The sequence below is a fragment of the Arthrobotrys flagrans genome, assembly GCF_004000055.1.
Source record: "Arthrobotrys flagrans strain CBS H-5679 chromosome Unknown unitig_8, whole genome shotgun sequence".
NCBI classification, from domain to species: domain Eukaryota; kingdom Fungi; phylum Ascomycota; class Orbiliomycetes; order Orbiliales; family Orbiliaceae; genus Arthrobotrys; species Arthrobotrys flagrans.
Window position 1 is genome coordinate 92,771 of NW_027137553.1, and position 16,069 is coordinate 108,839.

Below are 16,069 nucleotides of genomic sequence, written 5' to 3' on the forward strand. Positions count from 1 at the left end.
TCCAACATGTCTTTCGGTTATAGCTACTTGCAGTTATTAAATGAAGGCCAGCCCTGGCATACCACACGTGTGCAAAAAACCTTACTTTCCCTGAAATCACCAAGTGCGAACACATATATACGTGTGGGGGTACAAAATCATTGAAGAATCATGTTGTTTGAAAATTCTTAAGACAGATATTCATTATACATGCGACGTTGCAAGCCCTACCAATATCCTAAGCAGAATGCAGTCTATCGTTGAGACATGAAAGAGAAGACCCTGAATTTGATAAATCCCATAGAAACATAAAACGCCGCTGGCCAGAAGCTACAAACTCCCGCTAATGAACAGTTCGAAATGAAAACACAAAGAATTCCGTGCAAAAAGCCAGAAATCAGCCGCTATCTTCTTTTCCCATTCTCTGTTCCCGAGACAACAACGCTCCGCTTCCCGTCAGAGTCTTTCCAATGCAACGAGCCATAGGTGAATGGGATGTCGTGGCATCCTGCATTGACCAGAAGACTTCGTAGCTCCTCATCTAAATCAGGTGCGTCTCCAAATTTCCAATCCAATTTCCCACCATACTTCTTTGGGATATTATCCAGATCAATGTGCTCTTTCAAGGTGGGAGTGATGTTGTCGGGAGCGAGGAAGAATATTTTAGACGTGGTTGCCGCATCAAACCATCCTTTCGCCCAATCCCAGATCTTCATAAAACCGCTCGGTGCTCCAATAACGAAGACCTTCTCAAGAGCTTCGGGATAATAACTTTGAGCCAGGGTGCTAGCATCCTTCAAATGGTTTCTTAACGCCCAAAATTGGCTAAATCCCAGGCCAGTTATGTCCACAATGTTGACGGTTGTCTCGATCGGTACTTCTGAGCTGGGGCGTTTCTGTACAGAGGAGCAAAGAGGCACAACGAAATTCGTAGAGTGTTCCGCAATGACAATAAGACGTTGGGTTGTTGCAGGAAGGATGCTCTTTGTGCTTTTGGTCCCTGATTTGGCGGACTGGTAGTATAGATTCATTTTACGACTGTCCAAAGCGCCGACCTCGTAAACTTGTATTGGAACACCATTCTTGTCCCGTCTCCCAGTCCATTGTGGATACTAGCGAAAGAGTTAGATATGCAAACTTTATATATCAAGGACAATGAAGCAGCTTACATATTTCCGTGTCTCTTCAAATTCCTTTACGTCGAAATCGTCATAGATCTCATCAATAGCACAGTTCTTGCGCCATTTCTCTGTCGTCTCAAATTGTCGAAACGCGGCTGTCAAATTGAAGCGGCCCGCCCGTAGAAACTTGAGAAGGTAGGCGTCTTCATGAGTGGCCGGTATGGATCTTTTCTCATCGATAATAACTTCGGGGCTGTAGAGTTGCTTGTCCGATAAGAGAACTTTAAAGTCAATAAGCGCCGATGTCTGCTCGTCGCTGAGGTGGCCAAGTCTGCCGACTAATCGAATGTCCTCCATCTTGGATATTGTAGATCGATAGATATTCACTAGTTATGATAATACGAAAATATTTTTTAGGGGTAAATGTGTCAATGATGCTAATCCGGCGTCTCGTCTATGCGGAGACACAAAATGAGGTTCCCTGCCCCCATATTTATATACATTCTTGACCTCGAGGATGTCCCTAATTCAGGGGGGCTGAGTTACCACCCTCCGGCGGCGAGACCAACGAGTCGGTGCTGTTTGACCAACCGCTAATTGCATGTATTTGAAACCAGATTTGTGTTTTTTGCTGTGTCGGAGCCCTGAAAGCACCCTGCTGACGCCAAGTACACCACCTTTTGCCATGGCCCATTATTTGATTTTCGATGTAGCGGGGTCCAACGAATCGGTTATCGTAGATTGGTCCACCTTTGTCAGGTTCAAATCCTCCGAGAACTCGCAAGATCTTAACTTGAATGACATCTGTTCTTTATTTTGGCACGATGAGAGGGTTTAGCTGCTACCTACAAGCATCATAGTCTATTTTTTGCATCCTGAAAATTCTATCACAAGAAAGCTCAAAAGCTGCCCAAAGCTTCGCCTCGAATCTAATGCAAAGATTACAAGTTAGTTACATCATGGCCTTACCGAACACGGAGCAACCAGTGCAACACACGAAACGAATTAAGAAACATGCTCATGTCCAGATGTTTTGCAAACCAGAATTCCGTGTCAGCTTGCCAAGGATAGGTCAAAAGCTTAAATTTATAGACAGGGAGGGTTATAAACAGCCTAGCCTTTGAATAGACTTCAGGCATGGCTAAGCAGAGAAATCCCTTCTCGGTGCAGTGCTCGCGTAATCGACTAAGAGTCGTAGGCGATGTAAAGGATTTGGAGCCCCGGAGGCCGTTGGAGGATCGGTTTCATGGCCAAGAATGATGCCGCAGCCTGGCAAGATTTCTGCTTAATGTATCATACCGACTTATATATCATATGTGTACTAGAAAACTCATTGTTCTGTCGTCCGTGTACTGTAACATTCGTCAGTGACTAGCCGGTATCCTCGAATCATTTCTAATCAAGGCCAGGCCAATGCACTACATAAGTCTCCCCTCCTAGCTAACCAGGAGACCACAGGGTATGGTAACTATAATACAAGAGACAATGTTCGATTTTTGGATCGTGGACTTACTTGACAGATACCTAGCTAGCTTATTTCCCCTATCATCGATTTAGCATGGATCACATATCACTCGGTGATAAGACTTGGAACAAATAAAGAATTCCCAGGAACCGGTATGGCCTGGTCTCGGAATACGGCCGTTTGGCAAGGATATTGATATCGCAATGGCGATTTGAGCGATTGTGGTGTCATGTCATGTCAACTTCAAAGGGTGTTGGACGTTGGACTTTAATTAATAATGAAGGGAGACAACACATTTGGCCGCAACACTTGTAGTCACGCTAACCTGGACGGTGAATGACTGGATCTCTCCAGTTCTAGAACTTTGGGGTATGCCTGAGCTGTGCAGGTGCGTGGTGTTGTGCACCTATCAAGCCAGCGCAATACAAAAAGGCAAATACCTGGTCTCACGTCAACGAATACCTCAGAGTTTGAGGCAACCGTCAGCAAATGTCTTAAACCCTCGAGAATCGATCATACGGTGCCGGCTACTTTACAAACTAGGTCTACCAAATTCTCGGGCCAATCGTGTATGTGCAGTTAATTACCTGACTTACTGTCGTCATCCCTAACACCGGGCCCATGAGGTGCCTAGGATTTTGAAAACCTAACTCGCAACTTGGAACAAATATCACAAAGGAAATTCCCGACAATGGTTTTGCTTACAGCTAGTTAAGAGTTGTGTACTTAATTATAAAAGATTACAAATGGTATATGACATCAATGCTAAACAAAACTAATAGAACACATACAAGCGGCATCGCTAAAACCAAACTCCGATAACATAAATAACAAGCATTCTCAAGGAAGATTACCGAAAAAACTCCTCATCTTCTGAAAATGCGGTGTCCCAAGTCCCGTAACAGGATCCCACCCAGTAGTCGCCTTAAACCCATTCGTCCCACAGCCCGGATTATTGCCCACCTTAATATCATTCAAAATCTCCGGATGTGCGTAAAGCACAGGATTCAAAAACCCCACCGGACTTTTCTTTCTATAAAGCCGGTCTTGGTTTACCAGTGCCACGATGGACGCAAAGGTCGGGGTCGAAGCAGATGTACCACCGATCAAGTCCAAGACGTTTTCAATACCGACGGTATAATTCCAGGCATTCGCCGCAACATCTGGGAACCCTCGTCCACTTGTGGTTCTATTCCACTGCGATGCAGTGTATGGGAAGGTATTTGATGCCAAGTAAGAAGATACTGCGGCCTGTTGGTAAGATGGCACTGGGAAGATTTCTGAGAACCCGCCGCCGGATGACGCATTAATACCACTCCATGGGAGATAAGTATTCCAGGCGAGCTCAGCATCCCACACAGTTTTTCCACGAGGAATATATGTGCCTCCGACCGACGTGAGATATGGGCACTATTTCAGCTGAGTCAGTTGCCAAATCCTCGAAAGCTCGGATTTATTAGGACACTTACAGTAGCTGGATAGTCTGGTGTAAATCTACCTGATAGACCGTCATTATACGCCCCGGTCACAGGATCCCTACAAGCCGATCCATATCCTGCAACGCCAAAATCTCCAGAAGCAAAGAGAACAGATACTCCCATGAGGCCAAGTTTAAGGAACTCGTTGCACTGACGTGTGGCGTATCTCGCAGTATAATCCGCCTCGTTACCGCCGTAGCTAATGGACAATACAAGGGTCGGTTCGTATGTTCCACACATCCTTTGGCCTTTATAACCTCCTTGTGCCGGATTTGGGTACACGGCATCTCTGTCCGGGTCGTTACCGCCGTCGTAAGTGCAATAAGACTCGTCGATGGCGTTTAGGAAGTTATTATACTCGTCTTTGCCAGATTGGAGACCATCTCCAACTTGGAAAAGTGTAACGTTCTAGATTTCATTTATTAGCTTCGTCTTTTGTCCGATATTGATTGCGCATGTGTCAGCTAGTTACGTACCTGTGGATACACGATAGACATGGCATATTGCAGATCCATGTTCGTTTCAACAGCGTTCCACCAGTCCCCGGTGAATGGTAAGACATAACCTCCATTAACCGACTTCAACGTCGGACTCCGGCCAACCTGAGCGGGCGAAAAGTTGCCAAAGAAGTTATCCATATCCTGTTGCAAGTATGTCTGCGGTGTGAAAGAAACAATGGCGATGCTATTATTCTTCATGGGATTGTGGTTTTCCCCAAAGCAGTACATTTCTCTCAGACAATCTGGGGTGATGAACTGATCGCAAGTCGCTAAACCTGCATACTTCGGATTGTTGAATTTATGCCAATAGCTAGAATCCGATTGTGTGAGCCTCTTAGCACCACCGGCACGGAATCCAGTGCCCATGCCATCGACGATAGCACCTGTTGTTCGCTTAAAAGCTGATCTTTTAGCAAGTCTTCTAAGCCTCCGCTGCTTATCAGACGAGCTATCTTCAGTTTGTATATCCCAGTGCAGGGTGGGCATAACGATATCAACATGACTACCAATTTCTTCAGGTAAACTATAGGCATCACAACCGATATGCATCTGCCCACTAGTATGCTCGTAGAAGTAGTATTCAGTTCTGAACAGCCGCTCAACAGTCGACACTGGAGCGTCGAAAGTAACCCATCCGCGGGCATCCAACTTGTATGGTATCTTCGACGCCTTCAACCACGCCGCAATAACGGTATAGCTTTCCTCAGACGGCGAGAATTTCTCTCGTACTTCATCCGGCGTCCAGTGTTTCCCATAGTTTGGACTATCCGGGTGCGAAACTTGAAGTAAGAGCTCCTCACCGCGGTGGAGATTCGCCTGTGTAAGACCAATTTTTACGGGAATCTGAAGGTCACCAGATAACCTAGCCTCGCGACGCCATCCTTGAGGTAGATACTGTCGAGACTCGTGGATAGAATATTTGGAATAAGAGAGCGGCGACGCACACGTCAGACCCGCGAAGAGGAGAAGAGCCCACGACAACCGCATTATCGATAGCATGAGCTTGGCAGAGCTGAGGGAAAGATTGATGGCCGTTCCTGAATGGGGGAGGAGGTCAATGCTTGAGGTGGGCATCGTACCTGAATTTAAATAGGTCAACCATTACCCATGGTTCCTGGTTTCTGTGCCTTAATAACGGATGGTTTAGATCCGCAGTCAGGAACACCTTGACCTGTGCATGGGGTATTCAGGTGCCGACTGGTCATGTCTGACGACTTTTTCTCTCTCTCGCAAGGCGGTTCATCCAAAGAGGTGGAGAGGCGGAGACTGTGGAGTAACAAAAAAAAAGCATAGACCAAATTTAGCTAGTAGCCCTTTTTTTTTTTTGGCGGGTGGTCAATCCCGGTCTTTCGCGATGGCGTTCCTAGGCATTGGGATGGGGAAGCCCATTGGGACGGGTCCATGGCATCGAGGATGCAGATGCGGTGAGACATTATGTGCACTTGGGCGAAGAGAATCGAAAGACCTCTCTGGCGCTGTGACTGCTCATTGGCCAGAACCCACAGCTGACCTATATCTTGGGAAGGTATAACAGCGAAGAAATATACTATGGAAACCCCCGCCCTTACAAATATGTATTCGGATTGGCTGGGATGCTAACCCTGGTAAAGAATGCACAGCCAAGCACGCCTACATCGGCTCCCATTTCTGCGTTGTTTGTTGGAAAGTTTTGGTTTTTTTTTTTTTTACCCCCTAGCCATGGGCGTCGCAACCTGGCTGGCGCACCAGCAGACAAGACCACCTGCAGCGATACGAGCGAGAGATGCATGCATATGAGAAACTTAAAACGTAAACTCGAGATATCTGAAAGAAAAAAATTTGGGGATGCTCGGCACAGAAGCACTTTCCAGGTATATCCTTCCTCCACTTCCGATTGGCGCGGGGACATCATATTACATACCATCTTTCAAGCTCTCTCCACAGATGGCTTATCATGTGGCATTTGCATTTCACCCCCCAATTTTTGGGGATTGCGTTAATATAATCCCAGCATCCCATGCCACTACTGCCGGTTAAATATCATTACCTGCCTGGTCGTTTCATCGAGTTATCCCACACTTCCGTGCCGCAGAACTCCTTAACTGAAATACTGACTTGTTGAGTGCGATTCTTTGATCTTACTTTGTAAAGACTTACCGAGTTCGCAAGACAGATATCAATATCGCCGTCTTTGTGGAGGGTTCGAGGGCTTGCATTGGGCGCCTACTGCATGCAAATTATATACTTAAATACTTATTCATGTACTGACGTCAAATATAAAGAGAAGTTTGAGAGTCTCCAGGATATAACAAAGTTATTCTATTGCATATCAATCAATACGATCATTACGAGATTATAATACATAAACACCCAGCCACTTGATAATCAAGGTTTTCTCTCTTGTGAGGATGAGTCTCTCGTAAAACATTTTAGGATTGGTAAAATTCGCACACTAAGGAAAGGGAAGAGGGGGGTCTCATGCGTCGAAGAGGCGTCGATATGTCTCAACATCGATATTCTCTCTCGATGTATTCAAACGTAAGAGTGTTCCGAAAAAAGAATTATACTTCAGCCATCATTAACCAGTTTTAAGGATTCTCAGATCATTAATATCATATATCATCGTATCCGAACACCAATGCATGCCATCAATCGTAACTGCAACAGGGGACTTCCAAAAACGCTAAGCTATTCCCAGCATTATCGACCCACGTTATATAGAACCTCTTCCCACGTGGCGGTTCATGATATCATACGATAAAAACCCCTATGGATATCACGAGGCCCCGGATCCGCGGGAAAGACCGAATATGACGAGTTACCGCTTCCGCGAGCTCGACTGTTTTGGTTTCTTAGCGTACTTCTTCTTCTTCCATTCAATCTCATCCTGTTTGGGCGGCTTGACCATCTTACTCGCAGCCAGGGCAATGAAGCCATCAATCATCGTCCCTTGTGCCCCACCTTCCCTTCGATGTGTAATTTTCCCTCCTAAGGTCTTGCTCGTAGCCAGGCCGCCCACGACTGCCTCGGCGATATCTCTCATCTTGTCATGCCCCGGTCTATTCTCCACCAAAACATCCACACCTCCAGCGGCAATAGCGGCGACGAGAACTCGTATGACCTTTTGTAGATTAAACCCCCCAGGTTTCGAATGGCTTCTCCATGCCTCGATGGCGGCGGCAGTAACGGCAGCCTGTAGGGCTTGCTTTTGCTTTGCGTACTTTTCAGGGTCAGGTGAGGATAGTTGCCGCCTGGAGGGGTTGTTTTTGATATGTAATAGACCGAAGGCATCCAGGACTTCGTCTACTTTCCTTTCTAGTTTCGTCTTTGGACGCTTGTTATAACTCGAAGAAGCAACGCTCATGTCACCATTGGAACGCCTTCCAGATGAGTCGTCTTCCGATGAGGAGTCATCCGATTCAGAATCACTTTCGGATCTGGAGTCATCTTGGATCGAACTATCTGAATCGAAGCGTCTTCTGTGTCGGGCCCTGTATTCTGAGACCGCCCGTCTTCGTCTCGCAGGTTCGTGCTGTGCCGCCTCGGTGAGACCCTTTAACTTACCGGAAGCATATTGCCGTCGAGCTGATGAGGACCTCCTCTTTCTCTGCGGTTTATGACGGTAGTCGGAATCAGAGGAGTCGTAAGAGCGTTGACTAGGGTATGTTGACCGTGAAGACCTTCCACCATAAATCTCCTTAGAGCTCATCATTGGATTAAAGTAGCCAAGGCTGACAATTTAAGCCTTGTAAAGATGTGCAGTTTTAATGTTTCAAACCGTTGTCTGTCGGTAGCTGAATATATTATTAACAAGGGAAAACCTGTGGCTTTGCCAAATTATGGTCAATTTAGTGTGAGGCGAAGGAAACGATGGCTGTTAGACATAACAGGGCCATAATAAATAAATAAATAGCAAACAGCCCTTTAGCACGGATCACCCAAGGGGCAAGAATCCTGGTTCTCCGTCGAAGTGGGTAACACATGAACGTCGTCATTTGAAAGCTCCTCAGGGTCTTTCCGCAGGGCTCTAGCAGGCACGAATTGGATACCATAGACGTGTTACGCCATGGGGAAATTGGTAGTAATCGCAAATTATCGTGCGGGATCCTGAGAATTTAGCTGAGAATATGAGAAGCAAGGAAGTCTTTTCTAACCTGGACTACGTCAGAAAGATGTGAGTGTTGCGGGATGTGGCATTTCCCAGTTCATACGTCATGGGACAGGGGTGACCACAAGTCGGATTTTCGTTCCAATCAATCTTTTCGGTGAAACATGCATCATCGTGGCCCGAAATCTTGTGAGAGAGCAATCGGACATTTGCGAAAGTCCTTAAGCCAGCAGGTTGAATGCACGGAATTGTCTGGGATCCGAAGCATGGTTATACGGGAACAGTACGGTACAAATAGGTGTTTCTCTTCCTAGCATCGCTCGATCGCACACGCCGGCAGCAAGGTTATACTATGCCAGGTAGCTGTTATGCCGAGCTTTCACCAAGCTTCGGTTCCTATGTATAGGCACGATAAGTCAGTCGAAACCCTGAAAAACCATTGGCTATAGATACGCCAAGTTCCCCCATCCCAAATCTTTTCTGTCGGTGGCGTCCAATTGCCCACAGTGAGATTCTGAGCTGAACCGAGGAATTATCCAGCCGCAACTCTTTAGCAACCTAATGCTTCTAGAAGGACAGAAAGGAAGAAGCGGCTGTAAAAGGATGAGGATGGGGAACTTTTCCAGAGAGACCTATCTCCTTTTCTTCGATTTCGCTGTTCGGAGGCCAAACATATGAGACACAGATGCGATAGGGCTGAAAGACCATCCCCGAAGCAGCAACATTAACAACATGAACAGTCTGAAAACCTGTCGCAGATCCAGAAGGAACTAAACAATGGAAAATACAGCAGGCTGGTACGAGCGCTATCATGTCGAAAAGCCGAATCCGCACAATTCTTTTATTTTCGTTCCAGACTACATCACGAACTCTTGGCCAATTCCGAACTACGATAATCCAGAATCTCGGGTAGTTATTTCGCGGGTGGTTGAGCCATTGACGTTGGGACTGGCATGCGTCGCTGTCGGGTTGAGACTTTTCCCAAGATTGATCGGGTCAAAGAAACTATTCCGAGAGGATTACTGGATACTCGCAGCGGTCGTAAGTCGACGTCGCGGCTCAGAATCGCTTTATAGACCCAGGATGTGGTGCATGTCGCTAACGCTGGTGGTAGTTTTTCTGCGCATTGAAGTCTGCAATTGTAATAGCGAGCACAACCGTCGGATTCGGTCTACATCGCTACGACATCCGCCCCAATGACGTGAGAACGCTGAACAAGTACTACCTCGTGGGTATCTTGTTCTACCTAGCGTGCGTAATGTTCACGAAAGCCTCGATTATTCTGCGATATAAGCGGATGTTTCCTCCAGAGATAACACATATTCGACGGAAATCGCAGGTTTTGGTGGCAGGGTTCTTCGCTCTATTTGTTGTGACCGCTGCTCTGATGGTTAATACCTGTAGGCAAGTGCGTTAATTAATTGGGACAGTCAAGAAAGTAACTGAGTTCATGGGATACTACGGAGATTTCTAGGCCCGTGTCATCTCTATGGATCTACGAAAATCCGGGGAAATGCATCAATGTGCAGGTGTTATACATTTGTAATATTGCAGGAAACTTCCTAGTCGACTTCGCGATTTACCTCCTCCCGATCCCTTATCTGTGGAAACTCAACCTCCCAAAACGACAGAGACTCAATTTAGTCGTGATATTTGGACTCGGGTTTTCAGTTTGCTGTATTGCCCTGATGGAGCTAGGAGTTTCTATCAAACTGCACGATGAAGGCTTCTTCGACTGGACTTGTAAGTGGCTCCCGTTGAGGGGCCTATTAATGTCTTTATCGATACCCCGACTCAAACTAACGGTTTCAAAGGGAAAGGGCCTGTTCTGTGGTCGTGTACTGCGCTTGAATTGCTGTTCGCTATCACAGCAGCGTCTTTGCCTGATTTGAAGACACTTGTCGCAAAGTTTCTACCTAGGCTTATTTCCCACGGATCTTCGGACGACCATAACCCGGAAGCTGGAATCCCACCAAGAGGTGGAGCTCAAGATCTGGCTATTGTGAACCCCGCGGCACTGTCTCCAGACCTTCTTGAGCGTAATCGAGGGTCGAAGCGACTGTCGAGGCCATACTGTCTGAGAAGCCAATTGGAAGGGTCACTATTTAACAACTCTATACCATCAAGAAGAGGTAGTGCAGTTCCCAGTGCTGAGGGTGATACAGCGGTGGGTAAGCAGACGCATGAGGACGAAAAGGCTGAGAGGAGGGTGACGATGATATTTGAGGAGGATACAATTGCTTGTTCGCAGTCGACGGATGTTGGTTCTGAAGTTGAACCATCTACCTTGAAGTCGGTCGAGAGCCAGATAGAGCTCGTTAATAAAGCTGGTTGATTCTTCTCTTTTCTTCCTCTGGTTCTCTTTCCCCGGTTTGAGGGCACTGTATTTGGTTTTTAAATATTGCGATGCTAGTATTTTCTTCCATCGGTATATTGACTTGACTGCGATAATCGCGATCGATATATAATTTCGCGGGTATAATGAATCGATCGAATCCCTGCACAGTGCGAAGCCATTATAGGGTCTTCCAGCCATGATACCACCGCAACCGCAACCGTTAGTGAACATCATCTCACCTGACCTCCAATATCTGGCGATTTCAAAAGTCTCTCTCTATTCATTAAGTAGCTGTGGGGTAAGCGTGGGTGCGAGGTAGATATTGGGAAGTAAATTGGGGGCCAAATGTCGGAGTGCAATTACGACCGTTGATCTGCTAAAAGCGAGGTTATTGGTAACGCTTCTGCCTCGAATCGATCAACCTCAACCTCAACTCTAACAATCTCAACCATGTTCGGACTCGAACCCCCAAATCACCTCCAAACTCCCTTCGACTTCGATACTCCGGTTCGTAGCTCCATCGCAATTGCGCCGTCGTAATAGTAAGCCAGCTAAGCTTAGCCGTTTTCCTTCTTGTCGCGCTGTTGTTGACTGACACCGCACTAACATCAGACGCGCCAACAGGCTTTCAGCGACTCGTCTAGCCATCTAAACATTCGAACTCGAGACCATAGACATCCTCGTACCATCTCTATACCGATCTCTATCGATACTCCAGGGGTCCTTGAGACTACAAATCGGCCGGTCGCATTCAAGTCCTGTCCCTCGTCTCGTTTAGAGATCTGACAGTAGCGATCGACTCTCTTCCTTGCACGGTCCGTCCGGAAGGATTCTTACCCGCGACAGCACTCCGACCGGTATATTACATCTGTTTCGACGACAGGGCTTTAGTGTTTGGTTGGTGATGGTATGAATTCTTGTCGTCTCAGGCGACAGATACCTTGGACAGCGGGAGGATGAGGATGAGAATTAAGATTAGGGAGCAGCTCAGCGTATGCCTTTGCCTTATTATTTCATCCCCGGCTTTGCCGCGCACGGCAGCAACATCAGCGCCTCTGCATTTACCTCTCAGACTCGTACTAACGCTCAAGCAACTTCAGTTCCTCGTCACGATCCTCGCCCTCTGCTGTGTTGGTATCCCTTCCTTGATATCGGTAAGCTCGTCTCCTCCATCAGTTCAGCATAGTAAATATTCTAAGATAACGTTAGTGGGTCAAAAACTACCACTTTGTCGTCGATTTACGTGCCGACCGTCTAGCCCTTGTTGCTGCCCTCAAAGCCGACCAGTTCTCCCAGGCCCTCGTTATTCTCCAAAACTCAATCGCCTCGGTTTCCTCAAGACTTTTAATCCAGGGTGCACTGAAAGACTATTATGCCGGAAAACGTCCTGAGAATCTTTGGGATGACACAATCACCGATATCGCCGTCGCACTCGAGACCCAGCCTTATCTACTGCAAGCCGTTCTTTGGAACCGCGATCTCAATGAGACTTTGGCCAACGTCACTTGCACTTGTGCTCTTGGCATTAACGGCACCGAGCCGAATGGTACCTTTCTCGCCCATGGCATTCAACCCCTTCCAAAGGCCGGATTCAGCTGGAATGGGCATGACGGTTTCCCTGATGCACTGTACCCTCGTCCATACAATATGACCGACACAGATGATGAACGGCTTGATATGATTACGCCAGCTACCGTCCAGCAATTCAATTTCACCTTCCAAGGACCCGTCATGGTCAATGAAACCCTCTACCTGGCGTCCTATACTGTTCCCGTGTTCGACCAGACTAACAACAATACTCGTGTCCACCCCTTACTTGGCTTCTTCACAATCATCGTTGATATTCAGATTTTGGTCGATATATCAAACCGACGCCTTGGGCTTGACGAGACGGGCCTCATGCTTGTTGTCGGGCCTGATAATCCGACAAATCTTTGGTCGGGAGAACATACAACCGGCGAGAAAGTAAATGGCGACACCATGTTTCGCTTTGTTCTCCCTGCCTATGGGAAACTCGATATCTTTGGAATCTCAGGTCCTATGAATGCATGGACAACCGCCATCGACCTCTATCACAACGGGAAAGGTAACCCGGCACGAGCAGATCTCAGTGTAAGGGACCTCCCCAATCATCGTTTTAGCGTCGGGTTTGTCCTGCTCGACGTCCCGTACCTAGACTGGGGTATCATCATAGCCCAAGATTACGAGGAGGTCCTCGCACCCGTAATACAACTCCGCAATATTCTCTTAGCAACCATCTTTGGTACTCTTGGGGTTGTTATCCTCCTGGTATGGCCCTTATCTCACATCTTTGTTCGGCCAATCACCAGGCTTTCTGCTGCGACGCAGAATGGCAAACGAAGCCAAAGCCCTCGAGGTCGTCCAGACAGTTCCAACCCCTCTTTCACGACAGCGAACCCCGAGGAAGCGCTTCGGTGTCGAAATGATGGACCAGATAGACCTGAAATCACGGTCAACGGCCAACGAAGATCATCCAATGTCATGAAATCAGCCATGGGGTTAGTCGGCTTCAGCAAGAACGTCCTCTTCCGTCCTATTACCGAAGTAAATCTCTATAGCAATCAAGACGATTCCCGCAATACGTTTCGCATTCCATCGAAGGTTCCCGAAAGGCCGCATTTAATCCACGATGAACTAACGGAACTAACCCACAAGTTCAATCGAATGGCAGAGGAGTTAGAGGTGCAATACGAGACCTTAGAAGAACGCGTAAGCCAGAGGACCGTCCAGCTCGAAGAGCAAAGACAGATAGCAGAAACGGCCAATGAAGCAAAATCCTGGTTCATCGCCAATATCACCCACGAGCTGAGGACACCATTGAACGGCATTCTAGGGATGTGTGCTATCTGTCTTGCCGAGGACGATATCATTAGGATTAAACAGAGCCTCGGGATAATATATAAAAGCGGGGAGCTACTATTACATCTTCTCACCGATCTTCTCACGTTTAGCAGAACCCAGATTGGTGGCAAAGCGATACCTCTAGACGTTAAAAGGTTCCGAATAACTGATATAGCAAGCCAGGTTTTAGCAATTTTCGAGAAGCAAGCCAGAGATAGCAAAATCAAACTGGGTGTTACAATCATCCCGGAGATGACGTTGAACGACATGGTAGTCATGGGTGATCCCAACCGAATACTTCAAATCATAATCAATCTAATCAGCAACGCTTTGAAGTTCACCCCGTAAGTCGGGCACAAGGTTCTTCTTAACGAACAAAAAGAGACAAGAGCAGTGATACTAATTGTGGTATAACAGGGAATCAGGGACGGTACACCTTACCATCACTCTTGGAAACGAATTCAAACCGAAGCCCGTCCCACCGCCTATAGTCAACTCCCGTGACTCTTCTCGAAATCGATACGGGCCTCCCACCGTCTCGAAGAGTTTATCAGAGAAGTCGTCCGAAATCCCAAACGAGAAACCACTTGGTGTCGGCCCTACCTCAGTTCCAAGCAATCTCTTAGAATCTAGACAACAGCCGAGTCTCGCTTTTGAAAGCCACTTTTCGGAGCCCAAAAGCTACATATTTGAGTTTAAAATCCAAGATACAGGCCCTGGGATACCAATGGAGCAGCAGCAACAGATATTCGAACCATTCGTCCAAGGAGAGCTCGGCTTGAACAGGAAGTATGGTGGTACGGGATTGGGTCTTTCTATATGCAAACAGCTTGCCACCCTGATGTCCGGTACTATAACAATAGAAAGTCAAGAAGGGGTTGGCAGCGCATTCACTCTGAAAATACCTCTCAAACACGCCAAAGACGGACTTACCTCTTCGAACGTCAGTTCTCGAGAGGGAAGCATCTCCCTTGAACGAACGATAGATTCTGGTACTGGAATGTCACCGGTTCCTGGAAGCAAATCGTCAGATAAGGCACTTGACCCTACAGCTACCAACGCCGAAAGGTTAGCGACGTTCCCTCAGCCTCGCCTTGTCGGCTTCTCACAACCTTTCTTCGCTCCATCCGAAGAGCCCCAAACCGCAAACGGGGGCAAGGTTGTCCTAGTGAACAAGAAGCTCGGTAGTACCGATGCGAAGAACGTACGGGTTCTGGTGGCGGAGGATAATAAGATCAATCAAGAGGTCGTAATTAAAATGCTTAGACTTGAGCAAATCGAAAACGTTACCCTCGCAGGCGATGGCTTTGAGGCTGTGGATAAAATCAAAGAGGCAATTAAGTCCAATCAAGCATTTCACATCGTCTTCATGGATGTTCAAATGCCTAACCTCGATGGCTTGGAGAGCACACGGATTATCAGAGAGTTAGGATACTCGGCCCCGATCATAGCATTGTCTGCCTTGACAGAGGAGAGTAACATCAAGGAGTGTGAGTTACAACCATTCTAACCCTTACCAGACATTCTTTCGTACTAATATACTTCGCAGGCCTCGATAGTGGCATGAACTACTTCCTCGCAAAACCTATCCGACGGCCTGCCCTCAAGCATGTTCTTCGCACTTACTGCGCTCCCATTTCTGAAGACGAGGGTCAGGAAGAGCCGCCGTCGGGGCCAATTTCAAAGCCAACATCCACGGAACCGGATAGCTCTTGATCATATCCACGTATGTGGTTATCGTCACCTTCACTATACCTACAGTACTTCTGCATCATCACCACACACACCCTATATATCACACTCGCTGCGACTTCAATCATTCAACAGGCGTCTTCTCGATTTTTCTCGGGAGTTTGGGGCAAACTAGGTTTGGGCATTTACGAAGTTTTAGCGATCCGAGGTTTTTTATGTTAAAACCACACAAAGGCGTGCTTTTTGGTACTTTTAGCCTTGTTTTATATTTTTCTCTTTGGTGTAAAGATAGTTTTTTCTCTTCGTTCTTAGCTCTTTTGGCTTTCTTCTCCTGCTTTTCCAGATCTTAGATGAGTCTTTTCATCGCATATTAAACGACGTCGCTACAAACCGTGGTATGTCGGGTAGTCTAGTGATATTCCATTAGACTCGTACTAATTTCTATTATTATATACAATACCTTGGATTTTGATATCAAGCAAATTACCTTATGTATGGAACTAATCCACGACAGCCTTTACGACGGCAAGGCCCTCACCCTCCTAAC

The 16,069-nt window shown here is 47.0% G+C and overlaps 5 protein-coding genes across 7 annotated transcripts; 2 read left to right on the forward strand and 3 right to left on the reverse strand.

The window, feature by feature from the left end:
• Nucleotides 1–383: 383 nt before the first annotated feature.
• DFL_006535 (uncharacterized protein) lies at nucleotides 384–1,457 on the reverse strand (the record flags this gene model as incomplete). The annotated part of the gene is made up of 2 exons (XM_067635980.1): nucleotides 384–1,091; nucleotides 1,149–1,457. 2 exons carry the CDS (start codon nucleotides 1,455–1,457, stop codon nucleotides 384–386), a joined length of 1,017 nt encoding a protein of 338 aa, XP_067487643.1.
• Nucleotides 1,458–3,405: 1,948 nt separating this feature from the next.
• DFL_006536 (uncharacterized protein) lies at nucleotides 3,406–5,617 on the reverse strand (the record flags this gene model as incomplete). The annotated part of the gene is made up of 3 exons (XM_067635981.1): nucleotides 3,406–3,975; nucleotides 4,035–4,451; nucleotides 4,520–5,617. 3 exons carry the CDS (start codon nucleotides 5,615–5,617, stop codon nucleotides 3,406–3,408), a joined length of 2,085 nt encoding a protein of 694 aa, XP_067487644.1.
• Nucleotides 5,618–7,340: 1,723 nt separating this feature from the next.
• DFL_006537 (uncharacterized protein) lies at nucleotides 7,341–8,231 on the reverse strand (the record flags this gene model as incomplete). The annotated part of the gene is made up of 1 exon (XM_067635982.1): nucleotides 7,341–8,231. One exon carries the CDS (start codon nucleotides 8,229–8,231, stop codon nucleotides 7,341–7,343), a length of 891 nt encoding a protein of 296 aa, XP_067487645.1.
• Nucleotides 8,232–9,407: 1,176 nt separating this feature from the next.
• DFL_006538 (uncharacterized protein) lies at nucleotides 9,408–10,965 on the forward strand (the record flags this gene model as incomplete). Of its 3 annotated transcripts, none has more annotated exons than XM_067635984.1 (5): nucleotides 9,408–9,671; nucleotides 9,745–10,038; nucleotides 10,105–10,159; nucleotides 10,329–10,373; nucleotides 10,445–10,965. In XM_067635984.1, 5 exons carry the CDS (start codon nucleotides 9,408–9,410, stop codon nucleotides 10,963–10,965), a joined length of 1,179 nt encoding a protein of 392 aa, XP_067487647.1. The 3 variants fall into 3 exon arrangements, with proteins under 3 accessions (XP_067487647.1, XP_067487646.1, XP_067487648.1); XM_067635983.1 differs by having other exon boundaries at nucleotides 9,745–10,030; nucleotides 10,105–10,110; nucleotides 10,197–10,373; XM_067635985.1 differs by lacking the exons at nucleotides 9,408–9,671; nucleotides 9,745–10,038; nucleotides 10,105–10,159 and having other exon boundaries at nucleotides 10,350–10,373; nucleotides 10,525–10,965.
• A 965-nt stretch (nucleotides 10,966–11,930) lies between these two features.
• DFL_006539 (uncharacterized protein) lies at nucleotides 11,931–15,546 on the forward strand (the record flags this gene model as incomplete). The annotated part of the gene is made up of 4 exons (XM_067635986.1): nucleotides 11,931–12,122; nucleotides 12,178–14,174; nucleotides 14,248–15,320; nucleotides 15,380–15,546. The coding sequence occupies 4 exons, from the start codon at nucleotides 11,931–11,933 to the stop codon at nucleotides 15,544–15,546; spliced, it is 3,429 nt and encodes a 1,142-aa protein (XP_067487649.1).
• Nucleotides 15,547–16,069: the final 523 nt, after the last annotated feature.